This window comes from Physeter macrocephalus, chromosome 7 (assembly GCF_002837175.3).
Source record: "Physeter macrocephalus isolate SW-GA chromosome 7, ASM283717v5, whole genome shotgun sequence".
Classification (NCBI taxonomy): Eukaryota; Metazoa; Chordata; class Mammalia; order Artiodactyla; family Physeteridae; genus Physeter; species Physeter macrocephalus.
The window spans coordinates 54,676,585-54,695,427 of record NC_041220.1 but is presented as its reverse complement, the minus strand read 5'-3'; the positions used below and the strand labels follow the sequence as shown (position 1 = coordinate 54,695,427).

Genomic DNA, 18,843 nt, shown 5'->3' with positions numbered 1-18,843 from the left:
TTCGTAATCTCTGTACTTTTTCTTCCCGTAGATACAGCTGAAATAGGTAAAAATTTCAGTCTACAGACCAAAGTGTGTCCATTTAATTTTAAAGTGTGTGGCTCAATCTAGTAATTTCCACATACTCTCTCAAATTCAGCACTTCCTCAGACACTTCCAGTGTAGCTGCAGTGACACCAGGACTGTTTCTTTCTTCCTGCTCTTCCCCCCAGCATTGACGGTGAGGTCGGAGGGCACCAGAGCGAACGCCAGGGGAGCAGAGGGCATGTGCCTTGGTCTATTTGCACTGTCTCCCTTTTGTGCCCCTCCTCCCCCTGGGGATGAGTCTAAACTCTGGAGATGCTTATGGATACATCACCTCAGGGGGTCAGGGAGGGGTCGTTCTACTTTCATGCTCAATCTGTTGGTTCCTGGGCCAGCCTCTGACTTCAGAGATAACTGGTCCTGTCTGGGTCACAGCACAAGTGAAATCAGGTCTCACTCCAATGGCAACTGGACATTCTGTGGGTGCTGACCCAGGTCCCACTGAGCTCTTATAGCGCTAGCAATATGCCCAAGACTTAACTGAATCTTAGAGCCCTGGTGGGAACCGTCCATGCTGTATCCTTCCAATGAAGTAACCCTGAGATGTCTTACTGGACCACAAGTTCTCTGTCAGTGCACATCTGCCACCAGCAACCCTCCGAAATCCTCCCTCACTATTAAGAACCCACAAGAAACAACAGATGGAGTTGTCTCTAGCATTCTGCAGCTTTAACAGAGCATACTGTTCTCCTAAATAGTGGAATGAAAAACCTTCTTCCTACAATGCTTGATTGCCTTCGGCATAAGGTGCAGGCTCCACTCCTATCCAGAACTTTAAAGAGGCTGTCTAGCATCACACCCCAACCTTAAAACCCAGCTTGAAGGGGCAGAGGCAGACAGGGCTTCCCCAGTTCACATCTGACTCTTCATTCCTCTCTTCTTCTCTTTCCCCCTCTTCTTTGCCTTGAAGTGTCTTTAGTGTATGTAGTTGGGGGAGTTCAGGGTGAAAAGAATCCTTCAGAAAGTTCGCATATGTAGGCATCCTTCTGACTTTCAGGCTAGTTTATTTTAAACCAAAGAGCCAAGAATTTGCCATGCTTGTTAGCCAGGTTCCCCAAGGGTCTCTTTTCCCTCTATCCAGTCCCCAGTGGTGTGTAACCACGATCGTACTGTCTTGGCCAGGGGTGGGCATGAGGTCCTTGGATTATAAGTAAAGAAATTCTATCTGCTACTTGAGGACAGAACAATTCTATATCTTTCTTTCCCAAAAGATCTCTCTGCTTAGAATGAGATCTGGGTAACACTGCGAACCACTTGTCACATCGCCAATACAAATAATCTTTATATGACCCATTCTACCAACCACAGTACCATCTAGCTAAGGACCAGAGTTTCTCAACATCAGCATTATTGGCAGGTTCGGCTGGATAATTCATGCGGAGCACTGGACTGGTTATTGCAGGACATTTAGCATCATCCCTGGCCTGTATTCACTAGATCGAGTAGCATCCATCCCCCAAGTTGTGATAACCAACAATGCCTTCAGATGTTGCCAAATGTCCCCTGGGCGGGGGGGGGGGGGAATCACCCTCAGCTGAGAACAATGTTATAGAATCACCCTGAAGTAACAGGTGATGCTTGTGTAATACTTCTAAGTATTTTGATGATGAGTGCTTCTAACAGCAGTCTCCAACATTTTCGGCACCCGGGACCAGTTTCGTGGAAGACAATTTTTCCATGGACGGGGGTGGGGGGATGGAGGGGGATGGCTCAGGTGGTAATGCCAGTGATGGGGGGCGGCAGATGAAGCTCTGCTTGCCCTCCGCTCACCTCCTGCTGTGCGGCCCGGTTCCTACCAGGCCACGGACCGGTAGCGGTCCACGGCCCCAGGGTTGGGAACCCCTGTTCTAAGAAGCACTCTGTAGCTGTTAACTTTGCAAAAACAACCTTTTTTTTTTTTATCTTCCCTGTGAGTCAGGTACTGCAGATTATTGGCCCCATTTCCACAGAGAGAAACTTGGAAGCATTCGCTTTCCCAATCAGATCACGGAAATCTGTACTTTTATTTCCCCCCCTCTGAAAAGTGAAAATGATACTCACTGTTTCTCTTCCCTGGCTTGAGATCAGGCAATAACATTACAACAATGCCCTCTCCTAACTGCTGTTCCCAAACTTCTACACCAGGCAGCTTCAAAGATAAATTTATATTTGCCTGTCTTCCTATTTCATGGGCATCAGAAATAAAGCCCTCAACATAAATAAAATGGCAGCAAGCCACATGTTTCATCAGTGTAACTGCCAAGTTACACGGAGTGAAAAATCAATTCCAGCAAAACCAGTAATAATCGGATAGGGTTTTTTTTCCCTCATGCCCAGACACAATGCAATTTTTTAAAACACAGATATTCATGTGCCCAAAAAGCCTACCACAGTAACCTCTGTGACACCAATCTAGCACTTGGGAATGAGTGCAGATAAGCTGTAGATACAAACAACTGTGAACAGTCAGCTCTTCAACATTCTATTCACATGATTTCAAAAGCCAAGAAATTATACAAGAACATATAATAGTTTGTGAGCCACAGAAGCACATGGCCTCCTAGTTGCTAAGGCTATCCAGCGTGATCCTAAAGGGAATCCAAAAGAACATGTAATATTTGAGGATGGCTGAGAATTGCCAGAGAAAAGCTATCTTGTTGGAAAATAAAATCCACCTTTTTTAGATGCTATAGCTTGGTACTATATTATTATCATAGGTTGTGTGCAACACATTTGTGAAAACCCAAGGCAGGGACTACATACTTTGCATCCACAATGGGGAAGGCATCAGGTTTAGAAACTGAATAGAGTGGGTCTCAATTAATGGCATCTGAATGTGATTGATAAGGTATATGAGACTAAAATACATAGGTTATAGCTAAAAGAAATCAGGAACTAGGCAACTTAGTTAATAAAATAAAAATTGAACATAAACTCTGACCTGATAGAAGGCTAATTTTTAATTTAATGCATTTTATTGCTACCAGCTGCATAATAATAATAAGGATGTGAAGAATAGGTCCACTTGCTGCACATAGATATTTGTTAATTCATATGCATAGCTAAACTAGCATAGACTGTCCTTTTGAAGATGTTAGTGAAAAGATTACAACTTAAGCATTAAATATACCAAAACAGGTCATTTGTTTTAATCATTTTAGTAACAATTAGAGTTGCATGTATTTAGCTAAAAATATGAATTTGTGACTAGGAATATTAATCAGAATTGTACTCGTGTTATTTAACATAAATGAATTTTAAAGTAGAACCTTGTGAGAATCAGTGATCCAAAGCTAAAATAGGAAAAATGTAAAACTCCTGCAACTGAAAGGAATAAAATTTTCACGGTATCCTGTCTCTGCCTATGAATCTGGAAGGTCTTGAGTGCCCTCTACAGGTCATTCAAATAATCTTCACAGATTTGATACACTATTTAGGCGTTTTCTAGAACATAAAAATAATTTACTGGGGTTTTATTTTTAAAAGCATTACAAGTTCACCACATAAAATTTTTAAAATAAAGAAAAACCCATGATCCTAACATCCAGAGATAACCACTATTAACTATTTTCATACATATCCTTTGTGATATATACACACACACATACATTTTTCTTATGTTTGTTTTCTCTTAACCTCATACTGTAAATATTTTACCATAACTGGTTTGGTTGAGTTGGGTTTTTTTTAAGTTTTTAACGAGTTCTCCAAAAATGTATTTTATTGACAAATCACCATTTCTTATCATCAGAATTTCTCAGTGAAAAGTGACCCTCTAAAAAAAAAAAAGAAGAAGAATTAAAACAAAGCAAAACTCAGTAACCACTCAGGGGTGGATTCACAAGCAAGCAGGATGCACATAACTCTTCAAAATAAAAATACCACGAATATATTCTGAATAATTTTCCATATTTATGATGCAATGTGGTCATAAAAATTAAATTAGGTAAGTGGGATTATCATCTAAGCTGTTAATCTAGAGTTTCAGACCAACAATAACATTGACAGAACAGAAAGGTTCACATAATATTGCATTTGAATTAGCTGGATAATCACCTTCGTTTGTACTTTACTTGTTCCTGGTCTTATTTTTCCTTGAAGGTCACTCACACTTTAGAAGATAAAGGCACAAGTGGCATATTAGGTGCTTGTCATAATCAGAGGCGACTCCCTTCTCTAGATTAGGCCTGATTTTGTTTTTTTATTCTTCTTGATAAAACAAGGATGCACACCTTTAAGGATGTCTAATAGATCAAGCATTCTTAAACAATATCCAATCTTAAATAGGACTGTTAAACAATCTTAAACCACATCTATATTAACACACTGGTTTAGATTCTCTGCTTATGCAGTTAATTCATTTTTCATATGTTCAAGTCAATATGGTCATTCCAATGCTTGGAGAAAACAGGCATAATGGATTTTTTCCCCCAACCAAACACCTGTTTCAAAGTGGAGAGGGGTTTTGATGTTCCTTTTTATCAGAGCAGACATTATGGGTAGAGATGACATCCAATCCCAGTAACTCCAAGACCTCATTTGAACTGAGTTGAACAGGCAAGGCCTTCTCTGTTCCATACAGTAATATTAAGCAAAAGACTGTCTCAATTTTGGAACAGAGATTTCTCACAGATCTTTGTAAGAAGTACATGGTTTTTGTTGTTGACATTGTTGCCATACTGTAAAATTTATCCTTTGAGAAAGTTGTGCCCAGATTTGGCATAACTTAGGAACAAGCATTAATAGTCACAATTTGTTTCCATCTTTGGCCCCAATTATTTTTTTTAAGTAGGGAGGTCCAAAAAATTGAGATGTTCATTAAATGTATAGATAATGTAAAAGGGTTTCAAGACTATAAAAGAAAATTTGACCATAGATTTCCCAGAAAAATCTACTTCGCAATTAATACAAATTAGAAAGAGATGGATAAGGATTTTTTTCTAAGACACAAAATATTCTCTCCTTTGACTATTAAGACAAAAAAAATGTAGATAGCTAGTAGCTGTTTGTTTTGAGAAACTTTTATTGATAAAAAACATATAACAAACACTTAATAGTAAGATTTTAGCATTTCCAGGTGTGATTATCTTTTACTTCACCACTGATTTGGGGCATACAGAAGCCCTGATTCTAAGTTTTAACCAATAATTTGCCTAAAACATATGCACCCACACAAATTAATGCCATATAGCTCAATTAGCACATATTAAAGGAAGCTGGGCATTGTGAAGGGAAGGTGATTATCATAAGCCTACACATCATCAGTATACCTAATGATTTATTGGTACTGACAGAATGGAATACACCATTCCACATTCCAGAAGGTAAGAAAGATAAATTCAAAGACACTTAGGCTGATGAGACTTGATTCAGTCTGGGAAATATTCTAGTCCTGGATCCCAAAGAAGAGGGCTCAGTAATCTATGGAAGCAGCTCAATTTCTCCAATCACAAGTCAAAATAGACCTTACTTCCTTATTTGATAGGATTGTAAAATCACTGAATCAGGAAAATGTGATAAATACAGAGATACAGACTCAAAGCTAAAACTATTAGGCAAATATTAAATGAATAAATGATGGGGGGCTTCCCTGGTGGCACAGTGGTTAAGAAACCACCTGCCAATGCCGGGGACAAGGGTTCGAGCCCTGGTCTGGGAAGATCCCACATGCCGCGGAGCAGCTAAGCCCGTGCACCACAACGAAGAGTAGCCCCCGCTCACCACAACTAGAGAAAGCCTGCGTGCAGCAACGAAGACACAACACGGCCCAAAATAAAATAAATAAATAAATAAATTATTTTAAAAATAATGAATAAATGATGGTGCCACCCAGCAAAGCACTGATTAAAGACTTTTATTATCAACCTGGAGGAGTATTGCCAAGAGATTGTAACAGGGCTCTATCTTTGTCTCTGCCATCCCACGTTTGTCTCAGTCAAGGGAATAATGATAAAAGGCATTTTATCAAACCTGAAGAGAACATGAAACCAAGAGGGTGAGCAAATAAAGATCAAGATAAACCTCAACAGCAAGTCAAATTGAATTAGATAAAATTTAATGGCGACTATATTAGATCCTATGTTTGAGTCCAAGGAAGAAAAAGTAATGTGACTGTCAAAAAGCTAATTTGAACTTGTGCTGCTTTAATAGAAGACCAGTGACTAGAATAAGAAAATTCTTGCTCTTCGCTAGCTAGCTACGCCAAGAATATCATGAGTTGGACAGGCATGGTGGAAAGCATATAAGAACCTCATCAGCATGGGGCCAGAAAAAATGGTAGAGGAGGCCAGACAGGGTCAGACAGAGGCTCAGCCTCAGAGAGGGCACCTGAACAACCCAAGGGGGTAGCTACTGCTTGCAGTACAACCTGGAAGACAATTTCATCGTGAGAAATTCCAGGTGGTAGCCTATTTAGAAATCAAGACAAGGCACAATCAGGGTCAGAAGATCTGACGATGACAGCAGAATTCCCATCAGTCATAAATTTAAGAGGAGCTGGATATATTCCAAATAAACAATGCATGGAAAGAGATCTTAAGCAGTGCACTAGAGCCCAGTTGGTATCTGGGCTCCAGCAAAGCCATTTTGCCAACAAGTACTATAGGCAAAATGTCTACATACTACGAGTTTATCAAGGGTCTTAAATTATTGGCTCCAAAATGCATAAAGAAAACTACAATATTAAAACTAATATAGGGCTTCCCTGGTGGCGCAGTGGTTGAGAGTCCGCCTGCCGATGCAGGAGACACGGGTTCGTGCCCCGGTCCGGGAAGATCCCACATGCCGCGGAGCGGCTGGGCCCGTGAGCCATGGCCGCTGAGCCTGCGCGTCCGGAGCCTGTGCTCTGCAACGGGAGAGGCCACAACAGTGAGAGGCCCGGGTACCGCAGAAAAAAACAAAAAACAAAACTAATATAACATTATGTTAACAAGTCAGCTGCAATCCAGTGCTTTTACAGTGACATGTAAATTAGGTTTAACATGGGATGTGAATGCATTTTAATGTATTTAATATAATGTGGGAAGGTGTCTCCAAAAACAAAAGTACCTGGGATCTAAAAGTCTTTTAATGGGGATGATCTAGCATAGACAAGGCTTAATGGACTATGTGGAATTAAGCAGTCAGATATGAAACAGCAGGACTCTTGGAAAGTCACTCTGGAAATTTACATATTGGCCAAACATAGCGGGTGAGTCTACACAATAGGAAAATTTTCCAGATAACTCAAAAGGAGGGAGAAGAGCCGAGGTAGACATGGCCACCTCTCAGCCTGGGGCTTCCATGCTTCAAAGGGCATATCAGCAAACTGGAAACTACTGAGAGGAGAAAAGCTTCATAGGTTGAGTACATCCTGCGAAAGACCAAAGCCTGAAGAAGGAAACACTGAAAGGGATCGTGAGAGGTGTCCTCAAAAATGGGAAGTAATGGCATGTAGAAAAGGTACTGGGTTTATTTTCTATTAGCGCAAGGGGTAGACGAGGATCAGATGGTGAATGACCTCCAAGAAGGTGAATTTTTACTTATTATAAGGACATATTTTCTAATGATTACCCAGAAAAGTAATTAACTATTGAGTTGACTAAGAAAATAGCTAGAGGGCCATCCCTAGGGACAGGATGACCACTCAAAAGGTGGGTCATCAGGTAGGAGTCAATTATTAAGTGGTTTGTTGCACAGATTTGTACCTAGTTTCTTTTTTTTTTTTTTTTTTTGGTTTAGATTTTTTTAATTGGAGTATAGTTGCTTTACAATGTTGTGTTAGTTTCTGCTGTTGTACCTACACTTTCTTAATACTTGTGAGAATGCTTTAAAAATCTGGCTTCCATGGTTGGTTTACTGCTTCTTAGGATACCAAGGAGATACAGAGATGGGTGAGAAAGGAATCCCAAGTAGCCTTTAGAATAAATGTTATAGCAGATTTGGAGCCACGAGAAGGATTAGACCCAACTGGCTTTCTTATCTGCTTCTGAGATGCACCATCACAAATATCTAATAACCTTGAAACAGGAAGGATCTACACAGCTCCTGGAGCAGAGATATTGATAAATTCCTAATATTTCTGCCCCCACATGGAAGGAGCAGGAGGAAGTGGAGAGTGGAAGACTACTAAATTTATTTCAGTAGGTCAGCTGGAATGTTGATCATGAGTGTGACTTCAGTTAGGTGCTAGTAATGACTGATGTAAAACAGGAAGGGAAGATACTGGCTCTTATAGCTGGACTGGCCACTCTCCACTCAGCGTTTCCTGTTTACCAACAGCTAAAAGAGAGAGGGAAATCTTCTCTCCTCCAACTTTTGAACACAAGTCCTAGATTTCTCTAGGACTGGACCATCTTGGGTCACATGCCTATTTCCAAGCAATTAATTTGGGCAGGGGACCTGCTATGACCTAATTGTTTTAGACCTGGGTTATTGCCTAACCCTTAGCCAGTCACCATACCAAAGCGGATGGTGTTTTAACAATTGGCTTAAGCCAATCAAGCCCCACACTGTGAAACTTGAGATGAGGCATGGCCATTCCACAAAGGGAAATACATTTACTCATGTCCACTCGTGGATTAGAAGCTTAAATCTCTCCATTCTCTAAAACACATTTCAGTACAATTTTAGACCATCCTCCCAGCTCTATTAAGCACAACAGGGAGTAATTTTTATTTCCAGGTTAGAAAAATGCATCGAAAATAGAGTGTTTCAAATAACAAAGAGAAACACTAACATCCAGATGCTTGTATATTTGTACTAGCTCCATGCATCTTTAACCAGTGACATCAACTTAATTTTATCTGTACTTTCTGCCCCACTAAGAAGTCCCCAGGGGCTGAAAGGAAAATTTGAGAGCTTCTGTGTAGTTATTGTTGCTAGGAAACAATATCCTTGGTATCCGAGGGTTTGGGCTTTGAGACACTGTATGAAGTCACTGGTTCATAAAGGAAACCTTTGGTAAATAGGTCGCTTGGGTGCAAGAAAATTGATGTTTGCTCTCTGTGGCAAAATGTTCTTGTGTAATCTTTGAATAATAGTTTATTTCTAGGCTCTCCCCTTTGGATCCAGCTGCCATTATTGCTCCCATGAGAACTCACACTTCCACCTGAAATGGAGTGAGCATTCTTTTTTCCCCAGAATCATCTGTAATTATCTCAGTACCTTGAACAGTAAGACTAAAGGGTTTTAGTTGAACAAAGTGCCAGTGAGCTTGGGAATACAGACCCAGACCCCTGACTGTATACATCGTTGAATCCTATTAAGATTCACATTGATTGATAGCTATACTCCAGCTCTGTCTCTGTGCATGGCATTGAAGGGCTCTGCTGCCCTGCAAAAGCAGAAGACAGTGAGAGGTTTGGGCTCACCCACCGTCTTCTCCCCTCTCAATCCCAAATGGCGAACCATCTCTGGTCCTTCAACTCTAGATGTTGCTCACATAGTTCTCCCCTAGAATCCTACAATTTGAAGATCAGACTGAGGTTGTAATTTATCACCTAGTTACTCAGTAAGCCTAAAATTAATAAGCAGCTTTTTCCATTTCCTTGGTGCCCAGACCCACCTGTAAGGCCCTTGGGAGCAGAAGATTTTTTTTTTTTTTTGCGGTACGCGGGCCTCTAACTGTTGTGGCCTCTCCCATTGCGGAGCACAGGCTCCGGACGCGCAGGCTCAGCGGCCATGGCTCACGGGCCCAGCCGCTCCGCGGCATGTGGGATCTTCCCGGGCCGGGGCACGAACCGGCGTCCCCTGCATCGGCAGGCGGACTCTCAACCACTGTGCCACCAGAGAAACCCTGAGCAGAAGCATTTTAAGCAAGAAATAAATCTGGCTCAAGAATGCTACCAAGTAAGTTATATATCAGGATACCTATCTGAGACAATAACCACAGACCCCTAAGCAGCAAACAACATTCACAAAGTCATTTATTCATAAATATGTATTGGATACATGACTGTGGACAGAATATGTTCTAGGCATCAGGAAATTTTTTAAAGAATAAAACAAGGTCTTTGCTTTCAAAAGGTGTATAATATAATGAGAGATGAAGGAGACAAAAGGCAGAGACAAACACAAAGTTATGTAAACAGATGAAATGTTTGCATGATAAGATACACCATGTGACTTACAGGAGCTCATTGGAAAGCAGAAACCACTCAAGTTTTTTCAGATAGGGAATTTAATAGAGAGAATTGGTTACGAAGGTTGGACGAGCTGGAAAAGCAAAAGAGAGAAGGAGAAAAGGGTGTTAAAGGAGGAAAAGCCAGAAACAAGTGCCCATGAGCCTGAATTTGTTGGATCCTATGAGAAATGCTGTTCTGGTTGTTTGCAGAGTTTCCAGAAGAGGGGCCGTGAGAGTCTGGAATCACCCCACTGCCCTGGCAGCAATCACCAGCAACAGTGCCACACTGCCAGAGACAGAATCAAGAGCCTCGCCTCCCCCTTCTACCTTCTAATCTTCAGGCTATCCTTCCTAGGGGCAGCATCTAACAGGAAGCCAGAGAGACAGGGAGCCCAGCCCCAGGGATACAGAGCAGAGTATAGAAAGCAGGAGAGGCACAGAAACAGCAAATGAATGACCAGAACAAGCCAACAGAGGTTTTCCTGGAAAGCTCTGGTAATTCCAAATCTGGAGCAAATAATTCTTCCCCAGAAGAGAAAGAGAATGTATCAATCCAGATTCTGCTGCATATAACAGAAGTCCATTTGGCTAGCTTAAGCTGAAAGACTTTCAATAGAAGGAAGGGGTGCTTACAAAATTAAAAGACGGAAGTAGTAGGCTCTAGGCTGGGCAACTAGAAATGACTCCCAGTATCACAGTGCAGACCGGCCCTCCAAGGGGACTGATGGCTTCACCACAATCGGGAAGCTGGTAGTCAGGTAGCTCCTGCCATGTGTTGACTCCAGGACCACAGAAAGCTAAAACCAGGATTCCTGGTTCCAGAGCCATCTATACTGTATGAGCTGCACTAACAAAAGGAGTGCCTCAAATATCACCTTTGACATCACTTAACTTCATTTAATAAGGCTACCTAAATCTTATCCACTACCTTGTTGCAAAGCTTTCCTGAAGATTAAAACACATGCTAAAGAAAGCCAATCCACACAGAAGGATTTAGAAAGGAATTTTGTGGTGAAATATGTAACATTTTACATGAAATATGCTAGCTCCAAGAGGGCAGGAGCCACATCAGTTTTATTCACCGCTGTAGCCACGGTAACTTTCCACCCCCTGGCACACAGTCAGCACTCAATAAATACCTACTCACTGAATGAGTAAGACGCACGCATAGGTTAGTGCCTGGTTGTCAAGTTAAGGTTAGTAGCACAAAGCCAGGAGCCTTATTTTTCAGAGCTGTCTTAGATTTTCCAATCTGTTTATTTTAACTTTAGAATCACTTTGTCTAGTTCCCCAAACGAAAAGTTCATTGGTATTACTAGGCAATCACATTAAGTTGTAAACGAACTTAATGATGTTGAGTCTTCCTGTTCAAAATATGGTTTGTCTGGGCTTCCCTGGTGGCGCAGTGGTTGGGAGTCCGCCTGCCGATGCAGGGGACGCGGGTTCGTGCCCCGGTCCGGGAGGATCCCACATGCCGCGGAGCGGCTGGGCCCGTGAGCCACGGCCGCTGAGCCTGCGCGTCCGGAGCCTGTGCTCAACAACAGAAGAGGCCACAACAGTGAGAGGCCCGCACACCGCAAAAAAAAAAAAAAAAAACACACAAAAAAACATGGTATGTCTTTTTATTTGTTCAAGGCTTCTTTTGTGCTATTCAAAAGTGTTTCAAATGTTGCTTCATATAAGTCTTGCCTGTTTCTAAGTTTTTTACTAGATATTTCTTGTCTCTATTTTAAAAAGGGTCTTTTCTTCCATTATAAATTTTTGTTTTTATATATGAAAGCTACCCATTTCTGTGTAGTAGTTTTGTACCCCATAATCATACTAATTCTATTGTTTGTAAAAGTCTCTCAGTTAATTCTTTGGGGTTTACTAGATATACAGTTGTATAATTAGCAAATCTTAATAGTTTAACCAGCAGTTTTCCAACTTTATAGTTCAATTTTCTTTCTTTTACCTAATGGCTAGTATTTCCAGAACAATGTTAAAAATAATAGCAATGGTAGTGGACACTCTTATTTTGTTCTTAACTTTCATGGGAATATTCTAGTGTTTCCACAATAAGCATGATTCTGGCTTTGAGCATGAGATAGATGTCTTACCATGTTACGGAAATATCCATCTATGCATATTTATTGAGTGATGTTTGTTTTGTTAAAAAACAAACAGACTGGCTATTAAATTTTGTCAGATGCCTTTTTAGCACCTGTGTATATAATCATATGCTTTTTTCTTCTTAGATCTGTTAATATAATGAAGTATATTACTAGATTTTCTAATATTGAATCATTTGCACTCCTAGAATAAACCCCACTAGTTATGCATTGTTATTTAATGTACTGCTGGATCTTGTTTTGCTAATATGTTCTCCTTAATTTATGAAAACAATTTGGAAGTTTTCATTTTTCCCCTATACTTTGGAACTGTTTAAGTAGAAATAGAATTATCAGTCTTAAATGTTTGAGTCTGGTGTTTATTTGTTTGTAGGGGGTAACATCAAGCTATTTTGATCTTCTGTCTCTCCTGATTTGGGCTTTAGCAAATGCTTTTCTTATGAGAAAATTATCCATTTTATTCAAATTTTCAAATTTGTTTGCATAGGTTTGAGCAAAGTAGTGTTATAATTCTTTACAACCCCCCTGTTTTCAACGAGCTTTCCCTTATAATGTCTTAGTTATCCATCCTGATTCATTTGTTTGATTGGAGTCTTCTGTAGAATAATTTCCTCAAACAGGTCCCTGGGTGATATATTCTTCTCTGGAATTCTTCTCTGGAAAGAAGTGGTATTTTGGTGGGGAATGGACTCTTGAGTCTCTGAGTTGCTGTCCTTTTGCCTTTACTTTAGAAGTTCTGAATTGTTATTCTATAATCCTTTCCTTTCAGAAATCTGAGAGTTTTTCCTGTGAAAATACCTTGTACTTTGTGTCTGGAAGATTGTAACATTATTCTTTTACCCTTAGAGTTCAGGAGTGATATCAGGGTTACATAATATAATGAGCCCTTCAATATGCAAAACAGTTTATTAAATTCAGGGAAATTTGTATTTTCTTTTTGTGTATTATGGCTCCTCTTCTTCTGTCAAGAATGCCCACTATTCATATGTTAGCTCTCCTAGATGAGTCTTTCAAAGCGCTTATGCTTTCCAAATCTCTATAGTTTTGTTCAAACTGTCTTCCAATCCACTAATCTGGCCTCATCTTTGGCCATCTTCTTTTCAATTTATCTAACACTCTTTTCTAATTAAAAACTATGGGTTTTAGTACAAGGAAGTAAGGAAGTTTTTGTGCTCTAATCAGATATCCTTACATGTTCCCAAATTTTGAATAAAGATGGGAAATGAAAAGTTCAAACTATCATCTGCTTCCTCCACCAGTTCTCCTCACGAGGAGCCATCTATTCTGGATCTTATGCTTGTTTTCCCTCTGTAGGATGACTGGATTTTCTTATAAATATCATTGTGTTTCTCTTGCATATTCCTTGGGATTTGGACCCAGCTGCCAGAGCACCGTAAATGGAAACAGTGTTCTAGCTAGATGAAAAGCATGGTGGGCTCCAGGCAAGCTGTCATTCCCCTACTGATGCACCAGGAGGTAGTCTCTCTCTCTCTCTTCCTCTCTCTCCCCACTTTTTAAACGCTCCTACATCTGATTAAAGGACTGTGAAAACAGCAGTTCCTCCAAATAGTCACACAAGTGGCAGCAGCCTTCATTTAATAGTCCCCCCAAATCCCTGCACCCAGCTTTCTTCCTTAATCTCACTGTTCTAACCCCATCCAAGTACCCCATGCCAGTAGTCCCCCAGTTCTCTCCTGTCCCTGAGGGGAAAAACATCCCATGACATCATTGTCTACTAGATCCAGACAGAGCTGAGACCTCACCTTCCCCAGATCCCACTTCATGCTGGGCTTAGAAGTTCATAGTTGAATCGGAAGTGGAAGGAAGAGCATCAGGGTTCAGTTTAAGCTGTCGTGTTGCCACTAGCCATTTCCCCTCAGAGAGGAGGTTCTTATTCTAGAACACTTAAATGGGCTCCAGGGGAAGCCATGATTCTCTGAAATTACTATCAAATTGTATTTATTTACCTATCTATACATATGTATTATATGTATGTTTTTCTGTAGAGTTTTTTCAGAAGTTTTTTTAAGAATATTTTTTAAAGCAGTTTTATGTTCACAGCAAAATTGAGGGGAAGGCACAGAGATTTCCCATATACTCCCCGCCGCCACACATGCATAGCCTCGCCTGTTATCAACATCTTCCATCAAAGTGGTGCATTTGTTACAACTGATGAAATGATGTGGACACATCATTATCACCCAGAGTCCATAATTTACTTCCAGGTTCACTCTTAGTGTTGTCCATTCTATGGGTTTAGACAAATGCATAATGACATTTGTCTCCCACTATAGTAACATACGGAGTATTTTCATTGCTCCCTAAAGATCTGTGCTCTGTACATTCATCCCTCCCCACCCCCAACCACTGGCAACCACTGATCTTACCGTCTCCATAGTTTTGCCTTTTCCAGAATGTCACATAGTTGGAATCATGCAGTCTGTGGCCTTGTCAGATTGACTTCTTTCACTTAATAATATGCATTTAAGTTTCTTCCATGTTTTTTTGTGGCTTGATAGCTCATCTCCTTTTAACACTGAGAAATATACCAGTACCTATGTGTACGACAGTATCAAAGGACCAAAGGACATCTTGGTTGCTCCCAAGTTTTGGCAATTATGAATAAAGCTACTGTAAACATCTGTGTACAGGTTTTTGTGCAGACACAAGTCTTCGATTACGTTGGCTAAAAACCAAGGAGCAAGATTGCTAGGTCATATGATTAGAGTGTGTTTAGTTTTGTAAGAAACTACCAAAATCTCTTCCAAAGTGGCTGTTCCATTTTGCGTTTCCACCATCAATGAATCAGAGTTCTTGCTGCTCCACATCCTCTCCAGCATTTGGTGATGTCTGTGTTCGAGATTTTGACGATTCTAATAGGTGTACAGTAGCATCCAATTATTGTTTTAATTTGCGTTTCACTAACAACATGTCATGTGGAGCATCTTTTCATATGCTTATTTGCGATCTGTATATCTCCTTTGGTGAGATGTCTGTTAAGGTCTTTGGTCCATTTTTAATCAGGTTTTTTGTTTTCTTACTGTCAAGGTTTAAGATCTCCTTGTATATTTTGGATAACAGTCCTTTATCAGATGTGTCTTTTGTATATATTTTCACCCAGTCTGTGGCTTGTCTTCTCATTCTCTTGAGTTCAGTAGGTTTTATCAGATTCTCAAAGAGATGTTAAGAATCACAGTCTTACAGAGCCATACCTAAATTTGGTGGAAATCTGCAACATGCCAATTAGTTCCATGTAGATTGCTCTAAGTCCAGTGGGTATCGAGGGTCTCACAGCCTCTTGGATACCGAAGATTATATCTAAAAGTAAATATCTTCCATTTCTATGCTCTACTTGGGTCATTGTAAAATAGGTTACTGAATATGAAAGATTACCCTTTGAAGAAAGGGCAAGTTCTTGAACTAGAAGAAGATGGTTTTAAGAGAAATACAATAAAACAAATTGAAACATATTATAGTAAATAATAACCTGTATAGAGTGGCAAAAGTAACAAATACAAGACAGTTGTGAGTGCAATGAGTTCAGGGATAAGAATTCAAAAAAGAGCTTTTTGAAGAGAAGCTAGAAGTGTTTAAAGCAATAAAGTGAAGATAATTTTATTTCCCCTCAAAATAAAAAGGAAGAAGACCTTAAATTTTCTTACATTCTTTCAGTGATATGTTGATAGTGATTCTTTGGCACTTGGCATTCAACTTCTAAATTTTAAATATATTACTCTTTATCTCTCGAGAAAATGTTTCTGGTTTAATCAAAAGTTAGTAGGCAAAATATCTACTACATTATATGGTTACTTTTGAAACATAAGCCCTAGTAATTCTCATGGAAAAGGATTTGATGCTTTTTTATTTGAGGTCAATAAAAATAGAAAATAACCTTAGAAAGATCTTTTTTTGTCTCTAGCAGATAGAAAGATACAAATATAAAGCCTTCTATATGTTTGAAATGATTTTTAGATTTTTAAATATATTAATACATTTTTTATGCAAGCTACTCTGATATACGACCATAACCCAAGAAGACCCATGACAATTGGGAGCAGACCTGCAAGGGGGAATAGATTTCAAGAGATATCCTTCTACGACAATCTACAATCCTCTACACATTCGCCTTAAATTACTTACACCTCACTACCATAAGTATTAAGATGTAAAAATATGACCAAAAATTCACATATTTCCTAAAATTTTCACCTATACATTAGCTATAATCAAAGGCTATAAAGAGAAACTTACCTAATTTTCTCTGACGAATGTATACTCTTCTTTGAATGTCTTGATCATTTAATGGGTCCGTACTAATTTGATCTTTTATTTTACTCCATCCCTTTATCCTTTCTGTTCCCCTTTTACCAAATATGTGCTCAATCATTATACGTGTTGTTGTTAAATAACACATAGTCAAAATCTATGCCCAGGCACCTAGAATTCAGGCATCCCTCAATCTAACTGAAGAGTGCCCACTAGTGGACACAATGAGAATACATATGCAGCAGTGATATCAGATATCGCTGAATGATCACAGAGGTTAAGTTCAGAAAAGCCAAGTATATCCGTCTTCTCAAGGCAGCCACAACCAGCTGTCAGAAACAGCACTCAACCTGAAACCTCTTATGTTATCCCAATTTAAAGCAAAATCACCTTATCATCAGTGGCTGGGAAATTTCTCTCCAAATCCCCCAACTGTCTTCAAAACGAATTTCTAGGCCAACTGAATTCTATTTAACTCTGCTGTTTCTTGGTTTCAGATGGCTACACCACGGATGACATTGAGTTTTACTGGAATGGAGGAGAAGGCGCAGTAACAGGAGTGAATAAAATTGAGCTTCCTCAGTTTTCAATTGTTGACTATAAGATGGTGTCCAAGAAGGTGGAGTTCACAACAGGTGAGGATGCTTCCCCCAAAACGAACTAGCGCTGATGAGAAAGGAGATGGCTCCCACCAAATGACCATCTGATTTTCTTTCCTTTTCTTTTCTTTTTTTTCACTCAGGGGCATATCCACGACTGTCACTAAGTTTTCGTCTAAAGAGAAACATTGGTTACTTCATTTTGCAAACCTACATGCCTTCCACACTGATTACAATTCTGTCCTGGGTGTCGTTTTGGATCAACTATGATGCCTCTGCAGCCAGAGTCGCACTAGGTAATGCATTCCCAGCACCACAGAGAGCTGGTGGGATTTAACGTCAAACGACAAGCAATGATAAGAATTACAGGCAGGGGTGTCTCTCACGGAGAGCCAGAGAATGAGATTACCATAAGAGTGCTGGATAATAACACATCTATGTGTAAGCACTTACAGGGTGAATGTTTTACAACGTAATATCTTTTTATCATTTTACCAAAATAAAAAACAAATCTTGGAGTACATTCAACACTATATAAGTGCTTCTTAGAGAATATTTTAAAATTCTCATGACACTAATATTTTACTAACTTTGTGATTTCTTCTTTGGTTCCTTCTCTTTACAGTGGAGAACATTATTGCATTATTCTCAGATGGATTTGGAGAAAGCTAAACCTTGTGACCATTAACAAGCCATGTCAATATTATCTTTCAAATATTAACTATAGTTAAATTGTATCACTCTGTGTCCCTTAAATAGAGCTTCTACTTGAATAAGGCACAGACAATTCATCAGCTATATTAATGATCTGTGATCAGGACAGAATAAAAAATGGTTTCCTTCCTGGGGAAACAGAATTCAGAACTAATCTTGCCACGGTTGAGTAATTGCTGTAAGCTAAAAGGCTATATTTGAGATTTTAAAGGATTCCTTGGAAAGTTAGAATATGTAAGGTCTGTCTGATGTATCTGGGTATGTGTGGGTCTGCCTCGTATTTGACCCTAGAGCCATTTCAGTTATCACTTTCTGGGGCTTATTTACAGACACACACACACACACACACACACGCAAAAGAACATCATTTATTACTAAGCTAACATATACAGCTCTTCTCTTCTGAGACTACGGAACTGGATTAGATGATCAGCATACACTTTCACCCCTAGACTGTGAACTCTACAGCTCATCTCTATTGGTTGAGTATATAAGGCTCACAAAGTCAAGTGCTGGCAGCCCCTTACCAACCTTTGAACATTACAAAACTAAGGAAAGTAGACAAATAATTTATCATGTCATACACGTGTATCTGCACATATTATTTGAATATGAACATGAATATGTGTATATGCTATGGTTAAAGAAAAAACATCGGACAGTGTCTACAGTAGGGAACATGAACTATCAAGGTCATGAATTGTGGTTCTCTTTACACATCTATCCTCAAAGCTAATAATATTTTGATTAGAGGTGTCAGCATATACAGATGCTGAATAAACCTGTTCTTTGAAATGTAAAACCTAAGGTATTTTAAAACTTATCTGGGGCTTCCCTAGTGGCGCAGTGGTTGAGAGTCTGCCTGCCGATGCAGGGGACGCGGGTTCGTGCCCCGGTCCGGGAAGATCCCACATGCCGCGGAGCGGCTGGGCCCGTGAGCCATGGCCGCTGAGCCTGCGCGTCCGGAGCCTGTGCTCCGCAGCGGGAG

The 18,843-nt window shown here is 39.9% G+C and overlaps 1 protein-coding gene across 2 annotated transcripts in view; it reads left to right on the top strand.

Moving 5' to 3' along the window:
* The window catches only part of GABRB1 (gamma-aminobutyric acid type A receptor subunit beta1), a 418,665-nt gene that overhangs the window by 378,422 nt on the left and 21,400 nt on the right, over positions 1 to 18,843 (top strand). For both annotated transcript variants that reach the window (XM_024132011.3, XM_024132012.3), the window contains exons 6-7: positions 17,040 to 17,177; positions 17,285 to 17,437. In XM_024132011.3, the coding sequence (XP_023987779.1) occupies positions 17,040 to 17,177; positions 17,285 to 17,437 (291 nt within the window). The remainder of the gene's footprint in view (positions 1 to 17,039; positions 17,178 to 17,284; positions 17,438 to 18,843) is intronic.